Source organism: Bos indicus x Bos taurus, chromosome 1, assembly GCF_003369695.1.
Source record: "Bos indicus x Bos taurus breed Angus x Brahman F1 hybrid chromosome 1, Bos_hybrid_MaternalHap_v2.0, whole genome shotgun sequence".
Classification (NCBI taxonomy): domain Eukaryota; kingdom Metazoa; phylum Chordata; class Mammalia; order Artiodactyla; family Bovidae; genus Bos; species Bos indicus x Bos taurus.
This window is the reverse complement of record NC_040076.1, coordinates 10,460,874-10,476,322: the sequence shown is the minus strand read 5'-3', so window position 1 is coordinate 10,476,322 and position 15,449 is coordinate 10,460,874. Positions and strand designations below refer to the sequence as shown.

The 15,449-nt window shown below is 43.5% G+C and overlaps 3 protein-coding genes across 7 annotated transcripts in view; 2 read left to right on the top strand and 1 right to left on the bottom strand.

The window, feature by feature from the left end:
• JAM2 (junctional adhesion molecule 2) overlaps window positions 1-3,566 on the top strand; it is an 85,293-nt gene extending 81,727 nt beyond the window's left edge. The window contains exon 10 of the mRNA XM_027544873.1: window positions 531-3,566. Within this exon, the coding sequence (XP_027400674.1) occupies window positions 531-563 (33 nt within the window). The 3' untranslated portion in view covers window positions 564-3,566. The remainder of the gene's footprint in view (window positions 1-530) is intronic.
• A 3,690-nt stretch (window positions 3,567-7,256) lies between these two features.
• ATP5PF (ATP synthase peripheral stalk subunit F6) lies at window positions 7,257-15,242 on the bottom strand. 4 transcript variants are annotated; one of them, XM_027544744.1, is made up of 5 exons: window positions 15,050-15,242; window positions 14,530-14,569; window positions 10,882-11,052; window positions 8,042-8,166; window positions 7,257-7,437 (listed from the first exon to the last, which is right to left on the bottom strand). In XM_027544744.1, exons 3-5 carry the CDS (start codon window positions 11,043-11,045, stop codon window positions 7,400-7,402), a joined length of 327 nt encoding a protein of 108 aa, XP_027400545.1. In that variant the 5' UTR covers window positions 11,046-11,052; window positions 14,530-14,569; window positions 15,050-15,242; the 3' UTR covers window positions 7,257-7,399. The 4 variants fall into 4 exon arrangements, with proteins under 4 accessions (XP_027400545.1, XP_027400290.1, XP_027400376.1 ...); XM_027544489.1 differs by lacking the exons at window positions 14,530-14,569; window positions 15,050-15,242 and adding an exon at window positions 14,397-14,484; XM_027544575.1 differs by lacking the exons at window positions 14,530-14,569; window positions 15,050-15,242 and adding an exon at window positions 14,408-14,447.
• Window positions 14,513-15,449, top strand: part of GABPA (GA binding protein transcription factor subunit alpha) — a 38,156-nt gene continuing 37,219 nt past the window's right edge. Inside the window, exon 1 of one of the 2 annotated variants that reach the window (XM_027543838.1) lies at window positions 14,513-14,611. The gene's annotated coding sequence lies outside the window, so the exon portion shown is untranslated. Of the gene's footprint in view, window positions 14,612-14,946; window positions 15,142-15,449 lie in introns of those variants that run through there. The other variant, XM_027543924.1, reaches the window with a different exon arrangement.

The following is a 15,449-nucleotide window of genomic DNA, read 5'->3' as shown; positions in this document are numbered from 1 at the left end:
GCTGAGTTGGAAGAACAGAGGCCTCACTCTTTTTCTTGGTCTTCGTCTCTGTTGCCTTCGTTAGCTGAGGACTAGTCTCCAGTTTGAGTTCTGCCCTAGAGCAGGGTTTCTCAAACTTGGCACTACCGACATGTTCTTCTAATTCCTAGACAAGAATTTATATAAAAAACAACAGTTTCTTCTAAGGCTTGTCTAATTAATTTTTGTAATTTCACATAATTCTTTGTTGTGGGGGGCTGTCCTGTGCATTGTAGAATGTGTAGGAGTGTGCCAGTAGCATCCTCCTAGCAAACAAGATTTCTCCTGCTCAGATTCCCATCCCTATTTCTTTACTCTTTAGGTAGAGTTTCAGAGATTTGTCTCCTAATATTTATTTAACTGCCCATAAAATAGATTGGATTAAATATATTTGGTTTGTACCTGCAAGATTCTCATAATGGGTATATCTTTATACTCGTAAGATTTCTGTATTTCTTAATATATGAGTTAATACATCATATTTAAACTTGATTCTTTCTTTCTTTTCCTAGGATTTCAAGCACACAAAATCCTTTATAATTTAAAAGACTCCTACCTTGGCGATACACCAAAACCACAGTTGTTGCACAAGTTATTAAACGATTATAAAACAGCTTTGTCTTACATTTGCAAAGAGGTACATGAGGATATGAAACTGGTATTGCATTATAATCTGTATGACTGCTAAATCACTTGAAATTTTTATACAAATAGTTCTGTCAGCACCTAAAATACAAATCTGGCTTCTTGTGTCTTGACAGAGGTAAAGGAATCAAAATACTTTGTAATATTCTGGGGCTTGTGAAATGTTAAATATCCTAACTTCTAGCAAAAGTTACTAAAATGTATCATTCTGGTTGTGAAATGAATCCACAGAGTATGAAAATATCAGCTACATGCACCCTCTGTGAGAGTGTGATTTGGAGGGTTCAGAAAAATACTCTGACAGACACAGAAGGAGCCTCTGGTCTCATTCCTGCCAGAATCCTCCTTTTCCTCTTGTCTAATCTTTATTCTGCTGCTCGTTTATCACTGATCTAGTCACAGAACGGTGGCAGAATGGGTCTCATACCCAAGGATTTCACTCTGTGTTTACTTTCATTTCTGAGAACCACAAGCAACATGAAGAAAAATACCTACTACCAGAGCTCACTCACCTGGTATGTGTCCTTGACTTCTTCATTAAACATCATTTTGAGAGTCAAACACAAACCCAAGTGTCTTATTTCACCCCCAGAGCTGGTTGTTGCCATTTCCTTCCCCTGAGACTCCTTTGAAGGGGATCAGTGACCTTGACATCAGAACTTGCCACTGGAGCCGATGCACATAACCCTGTTGATACCTGTCACTGTGTGATGGTGACTTCACATCTGTCTCTAAAAACCAAGCAGTGAAATTCTGCATTCAGCCAAGTCCCTTGCTGTTATGGCCAGTGCTTTGCCAGTCCTTCTTATGGCAAAGTCAGGGATATGGAGGGGAGGAGCGATTGTCTAACCAGTAAAATGAGATGAAACAGCTTGAGCTCCCTGTGGTTCCTGGCACCCTGTGCCACACTTGATACATAGAAAACACAGGAGAAATGAAATGAAAAAATGGGTCTGATCATCTGGATTCTCAACTGATGGATCAGGAAGATCTCCAGCTAGTGTTACAAAGTGAAAATTCCAATGATCCGTGTAATAGGAGAGCAATTAGATTGTGTTAATAACATAATCATCTAGAACTTATTTTGATTATTCAAATCATTGAAAAAACAATATGGCTAGGGCGTTCCCAGTTCTAGGCAAATCTAGATCTCTTACTACCATTGACAACTTTGAACATGGTTAAGCTGCTTTTGGACAACAGACCTGGTGACTCAGATGGTAAAGAATCTGCCTGCAGTGCTGGAGATCTCAGTTCAGTCCCTGGGTGAGGAAGATCCCCTGGAGAAGGGAATGGCAACCCACTCCAGTATTCTTGCCTGGAAAATTCCATGGACAGAGGAGCTACAGCCAATGGGATCCCAAAGAGTCGGACATGACTGAGCAACTAATACTTTCACTTTTCAAGCAGCTTTTAAAGGAGTCCACTCTTTTTGCCCAGTGTGTGCTAAGTTGCTTGAGTCCAGCTCTTTGTGACCTTAGCAAGTCCCTAGGATTCACCGGACTGACAACTGGATTAAGTACTCACGTAGAGCCGAATATATGCCTGGACACGTCACTGGTCTGTGACATTCAGTGATTCTCACCAGAATTCTCACCCTTCCAACATTTTCTGTAAAGGGCCAAGAAGTAGATAGATCAAACCATACAAGGCCATAAGGTCCCTGCTACAACTGCCTGGACTGTCCTCAGCTGTGCCATTTTTCATGCCATTGGAGCATGAACAATAATTCTTAAAAATGGTCTCATTTGTGTTATTTCATAAACAGTAAGCTATTGAGGGTAGCAATATCAATAACCTCAGATATGCTAATGGAAAAGAATGACACCACTCTTAAGGCAGAAAGCGAACAGGACTAAAGAGCCCCTTGATGAAAGGGAAAGTGAAAAAGCTGGCTTAAAACTTAACACTCAAAAAACAAAGACCTTGGCATCCGGTCCCATCATTTCATGGCAAATAGATGGGGAAACAATGGAAACAGTGACAGATTTTACTTTCTTGGGCGCCAAAATCACTGCAGATGGTGACTGCAGGCCTGAAATTAAAAGACACTTGCTCCTTGGAAGAAAAGCTATGATAAACCTAGATAGCATATTAAAAAGCAAGAGATATTACTTTGCTGACAAAGGTCTGTCTAGTTGAAGCTATGGTTTTTCCATACATACATCATACATCACATGTATACATACATCATATGTATGGATGTGAGAGTTGGACCATAAAGAAAGGAGAGTGCCAAAGAATTTATACTTTTGCACTGTGGTGTTGGAGAAGACTCTTGAGAGAGTCCCTTGGACTGCAAGGAAATCAAACCAGTCAATCCTAAAAGAAATCAGTCCTGAATATTCATTGGAAGGACTGATGTTGAAGCTGAAGCTGCAATACTTTGGCCATATGATGCGAAGAACTGACTCACTGGAAAAGACCCTGATGCTGGGAAAGATTGAGGGCAGGAGAAGAGATGACAGAGGATGAGATGGTTGAATGGCATCACTGACTTGATGGACATGAGTTTGAGCAAGCTCTAGGAGTTGGTGATGGACAGGGAAGCCTGGTGTGCTGCACTCCTTGGCGTTGCAAAGAGTTGGACACAACTGAGCAATTGAACTGAGTGACTTGATAAACAGCAAGCAGTCAGGATCTGGCCCAAATGCAGAGTTTTCCAACTGCCAGTGGACAAGCATTAAAAACAAAACATTTATCATTATAATTCTTAGAGCACTTTTTGTTTCCATAAAGTAAAATTGTGTTGTATAAAGGTTAGGGCTCTAGAATCTAATAGCAACTTTTGTTTTAATTATATCATTGACTGTTGTAATTAGATTTATTTTTAGTGGGGAGTTTAACCTAACTAAATCTGGAACAATTGTTTTTCAATACAGCCTTGCAAAGAGCTTCCTTCATCTCACAGTTGGTTTTGTCTGATTAGTCTACATTAAAAATAGCAGAAGTGTTCAATTTTTTAGCCCATTTAATGGTGCAGGGGAAGAGTCATCCACTTATTGTTGTTCAGTGAAACCCAGGAAACTACTCCCTCTTACTGTTTGTAGCTACAAGGCCAAAGCTTTAGCTGCTCAAGATGAGAATCTTGTCTCTCAGTCTGGGAACCTACCAGCTTCTCCAGTGCTAAAAAAAATGCTCTGAAAATAAAGTGCCGAAACTATTTATTAAACACTTTATATATAATGTTGTGGAGGGTGGGGTGGATAGAGGTGAGGGTATACAAAATCTCATTCACCTCGATTGTATAAAGAGGGCAATGTCCTCATTTTACAGATGAGGAGACCGAGATAAACTGAGTCAATGACTGCCAAGTTTACAAAACCAACTGAAGAGGCAGAGTCAATGTGACCCAGGTCCATCTGATCCAGAACGTTCTACACAAGATGTTTTTTCTCTGTTCTAGCATTCCTTCCTTTTACATTCTCACATTCTCCTCTCCAAGGACACCTTCCTTTCATTCTCAGTAATCTCTGGCCCATCCACTCCTGTCTAGTCTCACAGCCTGTGACGCTTTGTCCTCCTGCCCAGGTTAGAGTCATGGTGGGGAATTCCCTGGTGGTCCCGTGGTTAGGACTTGGAGCATTCACTGCCAAGGGCCCTGGGTTCAATCCCTGGTCAGGGAACTAAGATCCTACAAGCCACATGGTGCAGCCAAAAAGGTTTTTAAAAATGCTACAAATCCATTTAAAAAAAAGTCATTTTATCCCCTCACCACAGATACTCAAATCTTTAATCTTTTTTTCAAGATTGAAGCTGACCATTATAAATACATTTATATTACTACCACTCTATCTTTAATCATTGTTTTTAATCTGTTTATTCAGAGACTCCATCATTCATTGGCACATTTTTAACTACTTTTATCTCCTCCTACTATCTCATACCTTTTGTCTTCTGGTATTTTCCCCCTCGATCACCCCCTCTCCTAGGAGCAATTCCAGTCTCACCATTCTGAAGGTTTCTTTGTTCCCTAGTCTCCCACTCCCCCACACCACCAGTCAGTTACCCTCGGATTACTCCCTTGAACACTGTCAACTCCCTTCTCGCTTTTGACCCATCCCATTACTAAAAGCTTTCACTCTTTTCCTTTACTTAGTCTGACCAAGGTCTAATCATCTTAGCCTGAAATTCCAACTGTTAAATCACTGTTATGTCCCACTTTTTTTGACCCCATGGACTTATAGCCCACCATTATAGCCCAAAATTTCTTGTCTGAAATTTTCCAGACAAGAATACTGCAGTGGGTTGCCATGTCCTTCTCCAGGGGATCTTCCTGACCCAGGGATCAGACCCAGGTCTCCTGAGTTGCAATCAGATTCTTCATGGTCTGAGCCATCAGTTGGTCACCAATTGAAATTCAGAGGTCCCCCAATCCACCCCCACCCACGTTGTCGTATCATCACCCCTCCCTGTTCAGTTACACCCTCCACCGTTCCTCTTTAGTTGCCTTACGTACCCATTAAACTGAATTAAGGTCGTTTTACCTTAACAACCCTTTGTTTCTCCTTGACTTGGAGAGCTGCTGATTCTCCTAACCACAAGGTATGTAAATTCTAGTTACTCTTCAGGACTCAGTTCAAATTCCACCTTCTCTGTGAAAACTCTCCTTGCTGGAAGAAGTTTCTTTCTTCTCTGAATTTCCATAGCCTTTGATTGGTTTTCTTATGGCACTTCTTGATCTCCATTTAATACAGTTATATAGGACGGATTCCTTACCATCTGAGCCACAAGGGAAGCCTGAGACAGAGAATGAATTGTCCAAATTGTCTTTGTCAAAGCTGTGAGTTCTATTCCTTAACTCACTCCAAGGCAAGTAAAGAGAATTTTAAAGAGAACCAAAACTGCAACAATTGAAGGCACCTGCCAAATAGCTATTTGAGCAAAGGGAAAAGGTATCAAGGAATAGAGCAGAGGAAATGGTGAGGTACCTGTCTTCCCACTGTGTCTCAAAGTAAGGATCTGTTTTTGGTGGTCAAGTAGGCAGCTTGGAAAGTAGATGGTCTTGAGCCTTCCTGTCAAACACTGAAAGCAAACATCTGAAACAAGAGACTGTGGACTGTATGGCTGAAGTGGGAGTGGAGGGGAGTCTGGAAGAGACGGGTTGGAGTGGACCTCCCATTTAAGGTAATCTGCATGACGAAAGCTTCTAGCCCACATAGCGCTCCAAGAACTCATACATTAAGCATCTAACCAGAGTCAGCACTATGCTGCCACACCAAGGGTAGCAACAGTCAGAGGCAGAAAATCCTACACTAAATGGAGTTAAGTGAAAACTGCCTACAACAGAAGCCCTCTTTGGTTAACAGTAGCACTAGACAGACACGTAACAGGCAGGCACATGTCCATTTCTGGTTCCCATACCTTTCCTCAACTCAAATTTGTCCTTTTAAGAGCACCGGGGCTCTCCTGGTGGCCTAGACGGTGAAGAACCCACCTGCAATGCAGGAGGACCCACGTTTGATCCCTGGGTGAGGAAGATCCCCTGGAGAAGAGAATGGCTACTCACTCCAGTATTCTTACCTGGAGAATTCCATGGATGGAGGAGCCTGGCTGGCTATAGTCCATGGGGTCAGAGAGTCAGACACGACTGTGCAACTAACACACTTTCACCAGGTTTAGATTTCAGCTAATACGGTATGCCATAGTAAAAATCTATTCCTTTCGAAGTGAGATAACCTAGTAAGACTTTTTTTCGACTTCACTTACAACAATCTCTAAAGTTTTACTAAAGAGACGTATTTATTGACACGAGAGAGTGTCAGATTTAAAAAGGCACAGTTGCCTTTTTAAAAAAAAAGAAAACTAAAAAATAGAACTGTCTACTTACTGAAATTTTGATGCACCTGCTCTCCCACTTATCTGGCACATCTACTTGATATTCCATCCACTGGGCAAACACCACCATACAGCTTTAATCTATTTTCAAGGAAATTCCTTTGTAGAACCCTCCTCTCCTCCACCCCCAGCATTCCTTGATCTATCTGCATAGCCTTGTAATAGATACAGTGACCATTACACTTTAAGGGGAGAGGAGAGAGGTGAGTTATTGGGATAATAAAAACATTTAAGACAGGAGATGGAAATTAAAACATAAAAGTCAGTCCCTGGACATATTCACAGTCACACCCGAGTTCCCTGAAAAAGCTATCATCAATGATTTCTGAACCGTTTCTTCATATTCTGGGAGCAGGTGTGACATCCCCCACTGAGAACACTCCTTCGTTCAGTCAGGGTGGCTCCTCTCCAGCAGTAAGTCTCCAAAATAAACAGGACACCTCAACACTCTGAGAAGAATCTGCCAAGTTCGGGGCAAATGGTACTCAGTTAATCCAAGGTCTCCTTCTGTTTTCATATAACCAAATAGGAGGATCTCAAAACAAAGAATTCGGGGACTTCCCTGGTGGTCCAGTGGCTAAGACTCCAAGCTCCCAATGCAGGGGGCCTGGGTTCAGTCCCTGGCAGGGAACTAGATCCCACATGCTGTAACGAAGAGATCTCATGCCACAACTAAGATCCGGGACAGCAAATAAATAAATATAAAGTAAAATCAATCGATTAAGAAAAAAAAAACAGAATTCAATACACTCAGCTGTATACCTAACATCACCAAATAATTTATTTGAAATCAGAATTAAAAGAACATTTGACAGCTATGAAATGTTTATTCTGTTACTTGTGGCCAGCTGTACAACTAATCTAGGACAAATTACCAGATCAATTTTACATTACTTCTTCAGGATTGTGGTTTCTCGACAACTTCGAACTTGGGGTCTAAAAAGAGGAAAGAAAGGTTCAAACTTAGTCATATTGCAATAAAGCATATTTTCTAAAAAACTTTAATATTTATCTCATCCATCTTCCAATTTTTTAAAGAAACATCTACACGTAAATATAACTTAAGATTTATTTAGGACTTAAAATGAACCAGGTTCTATGAATTTACATATATTACGTCATTTAACTACAACTAAGACGACAGTATGATCTTACCCAAATGTCAGATTAGAAACAAGGACCAGTTAACTATCCAGAATCCCAGAGCCCATAATGATACTGTCAGGCGTTTGATTTTAGGTCCCCACCGTTTCACCTCTATGCTATGTGATCTCTTCCAGTGGCATTTACCACAGTGCTTGCCACACATGCCACTGTCCTAATACCTTCACATGTTCAGTTCAGTTGCTCAGTCATGCCCAGCTCTTTGCGACCCCATGGACCGCAGCACGCCATGCTTCCCTATCCAGCACCAACTCCCGGAGCTTGCTCAAATTACATTCACGTGTAATTGTCATTTAATCCTCCAAACAACCCATGTAAATATTCTCTACTTAAAATGATCTCCCACAACAATGAACCTGTGATTACAAAGACTTACCTTCAAACGTGAAGTTAGGGAACGTATTCATGTCTGCTTTACCATACATTTGCTTAAGTTTAAAAAGCTCCCGGTCTAGGTCTTGCTGATATTCTGGGCCAGCATCAACAGGTCCTCCAGATGTCCTGTAGTGTACATGACCAAGTGAAAGTGTATTTTAAACATTAGTTTACAGAAACAAAATTAAGTTTCACAGATCTTCCGAGCGTAGACAAGAGCAGACTTTTCTGAAAGGTAACAAGTATTTCAATTTGAATGTAAATGTAAAATCAAACAATTTTAAATATGATGAGGGTTCACACAAATGAGGCAACTTCAAACAACATTCAAGGTCTGTCAGTATCAGTGTTATGAAAAGTCAGAATTTCTCAGCGTCTGAGCAGCAATAAGGTGTAAAGGCTAAGTCTATGCGCTTGGGGTGAATAACTGTTTGTTTTATTGTCAGTTCTACAATCTAGTTACTGTGTGAACTAGAGCAAGGCATGAAGCACTCTAAACTCTAGTTTCTACACCGACAACTCCAAAATCCTACCTGACGGTGCTGAGGGAATTCAGAGACTGTGTACATGTACCACTCGTGGGCCAGTGCCTGGCACACCGTGAACACGCAATTATCTACTATCACTGTGCTTTAAATCAAACACCACTGAAGGGTTTAAGTCTGTAAGAGCGGCCTATCAAAGAAGCAAATTACTTCCTATCCTCAGAGGTTTTACCATTTACAAGAAAGAAAAAGTAGCACTTATAAACATTTATGCCAAGAGGCAGTCAGTTTAACAAAAAGCTACTGGAGGTGAGGGGTCACTTTTGCTAAGCTCAACAGGCAGATTGCATTTTAAAAAGGTGGCATTTGTGACAAACCATGCATTTGGGTCAGACTGTAATTTGAGACATTCTAAGACTCAAAAGCAAGGATGAGAAGGTGGGAAAGCATTGGCTGTATGTGGGAAATGCTAAGCAGCCTAGATGGAAAAGCTAGCAGGACCCAGATCACAGGAGGCCCAGAATGTATAGTCTGGGAGTCTGTATTTTGTTTGCTAAGCAATAAAATGACAAAATTAAAGAGCTGTGCTTTGTAAAGATAAACACAGCATCATGGATCAGCTGGGCTTCCCTGGCGGCTCAGATGGTAGAGTCTGCCGGCAATGTGGGAGACCTGGGTTTGATCCCTGGGTTGGGAAGATCCCCTGGAGAAGGGATACCCACTAAAGTATTCCTGCCTGGAGAATCCCCATGGACAGACAAGCCTGGCAGGCTATATAGTCCATAGGGTAGAAGAGTTGGACACAACTGAGCGATTTTCACTTCACAGACCAGCAACGGGCCAATTAGACCTAATTAACTATTTGCACAAATTCTTGTTTGTCATAATGTTACTGCCCCGTTTAACAATGAACAATATAATAAAAAAAATTATAAGTGAAAATTCCATCAAGGCTAGTATTTTCACCTATGCCTATGATAAGGCATAGGATCTTATTTGTTATTTCCACAAAAAAATATTAAGCCAGCTCTAATTTAAGAACTTGTTAATGATGTTTCTTGTCACGGACTCAGTTTTCTTCTATACCAGTATGTACAACAGAAACTTTCTATGATAACAGAATACTCTGTGTCTGTGCTGTCTAACATGGTAACCACTAGCCATATCTGGTATTGAGCACCAGAAATGTGGCTAAAAGGCAAATGAGGAATTGAATTTTTATTTATACTCAATTAGAATTTGAATAGTCACATGTGGATAACAGCCACAGAAATATATAGCACAGTTCTAGACAGAGCCTTCTAACTGGATACTTGATGATTGACGATCATTGTCCAGTTCTTGGATCCACAAGCTTTTGGAAACATTACTCTTCCATGCCACCTTTCAAATGTACCAGCTAGAAAAGAGGATTCCTTCCAAGAAGTTCCCCAAACACTGAATGTGTCAGTACCTTATCACTTAATCTATTTTACCTTCTATTATATTTACTTGCTTACAAACTTTCTACCCTCTTAGACTTAAAGAATATTATGGAAATGCCAAGTGGCTTCTTTCTTTGTAGCCCACCATTCTCAATAGTCCAGTGCTCTGCATATGGTAGACAACTAAATAAAACAAAACTCTGAACTAATCTGTATCACTTTCCCAAAGATTCTGGGGTTAAATCTGATGATGGCTAAGGTCATTAATCACCTTCAAAACTTTGCGGTTCTGTAATTAGGTTTTCCCTGGATTTGCTTTATGCCATTTCAGAGTCTTCTGTCTTTTGACAGTCCCAGAAATATATTAACTATGGAAGTAATGTTAAAGAAAAAAATGCTGTGCTTATACATTTCTCCCCAAATCAATTTAGTGGTCCCAAGATCACTAAATTGAGAGAATATTCTGAGTATATTTTCCCCATAATTAGTTTTATGACCTTAGGATAATCATTGTCCAAGGGGCTTAATTTTCTCAAATACGGTTCCTAAATGATTTCTAAGATCCTGGTATGGATCTTGTATGAATTGTATGGATCTTGTATGGTATACCTGTATGAATTGACTCCAGTTTATAATAAATGACATTACAATGGGGATATATCTAAAATGGCACTAGATTTAATGCAGTCCTCCCTGGGAATTCATAATATAAAATTTGGGACTTAAAAAAAAATATATCAAGGTCCTCATCTTTTTCTTTTGGAGCAGCTAATGAACCTGTACCACAGGGATCAGCTCAGTGAAGGTCTTAGACACTTTGAAACGCCACGTAATTCTTTACCATCTCAAAACGTACATACTTTGAATATGCACATTAACACCAAGGTTTGAATATGCACATTAACACCAAGGTCCGTGATCTACCCACTTACTGTCGCTTAGTTCTATATTCTCTAATCTTGTCCACGAAGAGTTTCTGCACAGGATCAAGCTCCTTATTAAATGCCACTGCTGTAATACCAATGTTCCTCCTCCAAGAGACTGAGATTGCAGACTGAACAGCAGAGGACAACCTGAAGAGTCTCTGAAGAATCATGGTGATCCTGTTATTGGAAACAAGAACCAGCATGTGAAGATACATTAAGATTGACATAATTGTAAAAGCCCTGTAAAAGTGTTACAGTGGGTACCCAATTCTACTAAGTGCTACAGAACTCAGTGAATACTAAGAACAGTCACCTGACCAAAGATCCTTTTCCCTCTCTACCCCTCACTGCAAGTGTTCTGCTGCTCAAGTAAAAGGCCCTGGGATCTAGAATTCAGAATCACTCAGGCCTGCATGCACTCCACTAGGTCAGATGCAGAAAGAAAGCACAAAATCAGGGATGGGGTGTTTCTTCTCCACGAACTTTTTAGTCTTGTACGCCCACCCTCAGCAGAGAGACAGTAATACGGGTTCCAAAATTAGCCTACCAGGTTCCCCTGACTCCCTCACAAGGCAAAAAGGGATACGAACAGGAAGCCTGGAGACAGCTGCCTCAACCTCAGTTTGCATTTCACAGGCCCACAGGGAGAGAAACTGCTCCGCCTGGTACAGCTGCAGGATTCCAGGCATTCATGAATACTGTAAAAACCAGATCTGAGTCCAAAAGAACCAGCAAGAAAAAACAGCAAGGAGTCCAAAAAAACAAAACACACAAGGGAGTCCACCAACAAGAGAGGGAAAATCAAGCAGTACAACCTCATTATATGCAAACAGGAATTCCAAAAGAAAAAGAATAAGGAGATCATAGAAAAATTAGAAGAAACTGCCCCAGATTAATAAAGGGCTGACCAAGCCATGTTGGAATGATAGAGTCACACTTCGATATAGCCTGGTCAAACTTCTGAACCTAACACGCTAACATGATTCCCCAGCTCCCCAAATGACTTAAACAAGCACCGTCACACCAAACTGTTAAATTTAACACTACTGCTCCAAGTGTGGTCTGAGGACTCTCAGTAGTACAGTGTTAGTGCTCCACTATAGTATCAAAATTGGGAATAAGCATTTAGAAACTTTTACAGCAATCTGACAGAGTAATTCATACCTGCAGAATTCAATAGTGAAAGTGAAAGCCGCTCAGTCACGTCCAACTCTTTGCGGCCCCATGGACTACACAGTCCATGGAATTCCCCAGGCCAGAATACTGGAGTGGGTAGCCTTTCCCTTCTCCAGGATCTTCCAAACCCAGGGATCAAACCCAGGTCTCCCGCACTGCAGGTGGAGTCTTTACCAGCTGAGCCACAAAGGAAGCAATTAAGAGTTCGTATTTTGTGTCTCCATGTTTTGTCTTTCATCTACTACGTTTTCCAGTAATTCACTTTTACTGGATTCTTCAAAGAATCCACAAGGGCCAGGGGGAATGTGGCCCTTTACTAGTGAGAGTTGGAAAGCATTAAGCTAGAAGACTGAAGAGTGGCACTGCAGTTCTCTAATCGCGGCGATGTCCCACAGGAAATACCTGGCAATGTTTGAAGACATTTTTGGTTGTCCTGACAGGGCGAATGTTACTAGCCTCTAGTGGGTAAAACCCAGCAGGCTGCCAAAATCCTGTAACAACAACAACAATAGCACCCTCCCCACAACAAAGAAATATTTGGTTCAAAACGTCAATAGTGCCGAGAAGTTCATGAAATCGCACATAAAAAGACTATCAAAATAAATCCTACAATCTACCAAATATCCTTCACCTACAGGATGAAAGAAAACTATTTGAATGACCTTAAGGTGCTACTTCCCTGGTGGCTCAGGTGTAAAGAATCTGCCTGCAATGCAGGAGACCCAGGTTCCATCCCTGGGTGGGGAAGATCCCCTGGAGAAGGGAATGGCAACCCCCTCCAGTATTCTTGCCTGAAGAATCCCATGGAGAGAGGAGCCTGTGGGCTATAGTCTATGGAGTCACAAAGAGTCGGGGACACAACTGAGTGACTAACACCCAAGGTGCTACTTAATATCATTCTCACTTCACACATACAGAAACTGTGGCTTAAAGGTAAGTACCTGATCCCAGGTTACACAACAGAATCTGACAGGACACAGATACATTTTTAAAATTGTGCAACTCAGTGTATATTTTCCCTTTTGGCAACATAAACACAAACAACACTTTCCAATAGGGTCACCCTAACATCTGTTCAGACCTAGGTATTCTGCCAAGTACTTCCATACATATTCTCTCCTGGTACCCTTACAGCAATCCTGTTAAGAAACAGAGCAAAGTATTCTTAAGCCTCCTTCACAGATAGTAAAGACAATATGCAAGACAGTTTATTAATGATCCCCAAATCACACCTAATTGTGCGTGGTCTTCTTCCTGAATTCCAAAACTATACATCATCATCTCTCATCCTTTCAGAAGTCTTATCTTGCTCTCGAACTCAATTTATCTAAAAAATGAACACATAATCTCACTATCAAAACTTGTTCCTTTTCCTCTGTTTCAGTTTTTTCCCCAAAGATTGAATATCTATTGAGAAACATACATGTCGTTACACAAATAGGTATTGACGTGTCCTACTCTTTACTACCTCATGGACTGTAGCCCACCAGGCTCCTCCATCCACGGAATTTTCTAGGCAAGAGAACTGGAGTGGGTTGCCATTTCCTTTTCCAGAGATCTTCACGACCCGGGGATCAAATCCGGGTCTCCCGCATTGCGGGCAGACGTTTTACCGTCTGAGCCACCAGGGAATCCAAATAGGTAATATAAAGTATCAACTATGATTAAGCCCTCTATTCAAGTACTATGCGAGGCCACGCACGCCAGCTATGACAGGGATTGGACATACGCAAAGAAATTGGGGAAAGCAACAGCTAGAAAAGAACAGCAGAAGCGGCCCTGTGCTGAGAGGGAGCATGGCTCTCCCGTTTAGTGACGACTGGCCAGTCCAAGGTTAGTGCTCTCCTCCAGGAAACCGTGATGTAAAACAAAAGCTGCTTAACCAAATTTCAGCACTACCAACATCTTTAGGTGGCGTCCAAACTTTTAAGATGACCATTGTCTTTTTCTCTCAAGTTCTATTCCTAAATAGTTCAGAACCACCTCCCACGCGTCCGGGATGAGCAAGCCTGGCTGCAGACCGGCCCCGCGGACATGACCTTGGGCTGCCCCAGACGGGCTGCAAGTCCACGAAGCGCCGGCCTCCCTGCAGCCCGCGCCACCCTGTGAGCCAGGCTGGCCCTCAGAGCGGGATTTTCTGGCTACTTATTGAATCTACAGCAAACTTCAAGGCCGAAAGGCGCCGAGGTCGAAAATGACCCCGGGCCAGGCCGTGAAGGCGCCCCGGGATATAAGACTGCTCTCTTTTCCAAAGTCTTAGAGGGAAAAGGGCATCCCAGACCTCGTGAAGAAACCCAAACCCAAGTCCCAAGAGGCCACGTTAGTCCAGTTACCCTCCCAGTCACCTTGCACTCACTGCCGAACCGCCAGCCACCGCCGCCACCGCCCCGTTCTACTTCCGGCCCTGGCTCCGCCCCCACCCGCCTACCCGCCATCGCAATGCATTATGGGCCGCCGTTTCAGACGGTCGACACTCACCGGACAGGAAGCGTCTCGGAGACACTCTGCGACCGGACGGCTGTAGGTGAGACAGAAGCCAAACAGGAGGAGGAAGTGGAGGGTAAGTGCTTCCGGGTCCTCTAGTGACGCCTCCGCCATCTTTCCTTCGCCCAACTTGACCCGCTCTCTTTTTCCCTCTCGGAAATCGTGTGGTTTACGCATGCGCCCTTGGACTGGCCTGTCCCCTAGTTCAGTCCCCCGGGCCCCGAGTCAGCGTCCTATTCCTTGATTGACGGGGGAGGGGGGGGGGGTTGTTGAGGTATACGATTGTGCAAAGTGACAGTGTAAAACAAAGCGAACTGGGGCGTTGCTGCTCCCTTGTGCCTCGTGAGCCTCCGTTGCCTTAGGCGTCCGTTTCGCGCAACCTGCTGGGAGTTGTAGTCCCGAACCCGGGGGTGCCTGGGAGGTGGAGGGGGGGTTGTTGTAGTTTCTCTGCGCCGTTTTCGCGGGAAGGGCCCAGGGGCCTCCCACTTCGAGTCGCGGGAGCTGCGGGTCTTACCGGGAGAGACGCTGCACGTGGAGCCCGCGCCGCTGCGCTTCTCAGCCGGCTCTGGAGTGCGGGCGGGGGCGACGGGGCCGAATCCGGAGCGGGTGAGTGCGGCCGCGGGGGAGGAAGACAGCGCGGGCCCGCGCGGGCCGGCTTCGTTCCGGGGCCTTCTCCCCCACCGCGGCCCCCCCGCGGCCGCCTCTGTGTTTTGTTTCCGCTGGTCCCCGGCGCTGTGACTCCCATTTCCGTTCGTGGAGACTTGAGGGAGCCGGGTGGGGAGGGGCGGGGGAGGCTGTGCGGGGAGGGGCGGGGGGCGCGCGGCGCGGGGCTCCGCGAGGCCGCGCGCCCCCGGGGCCCGGGTAGTTCCTGTCACCTCTCGCCGCCCCCTCCCCTCCCTGTGCCCCTGCTCGGC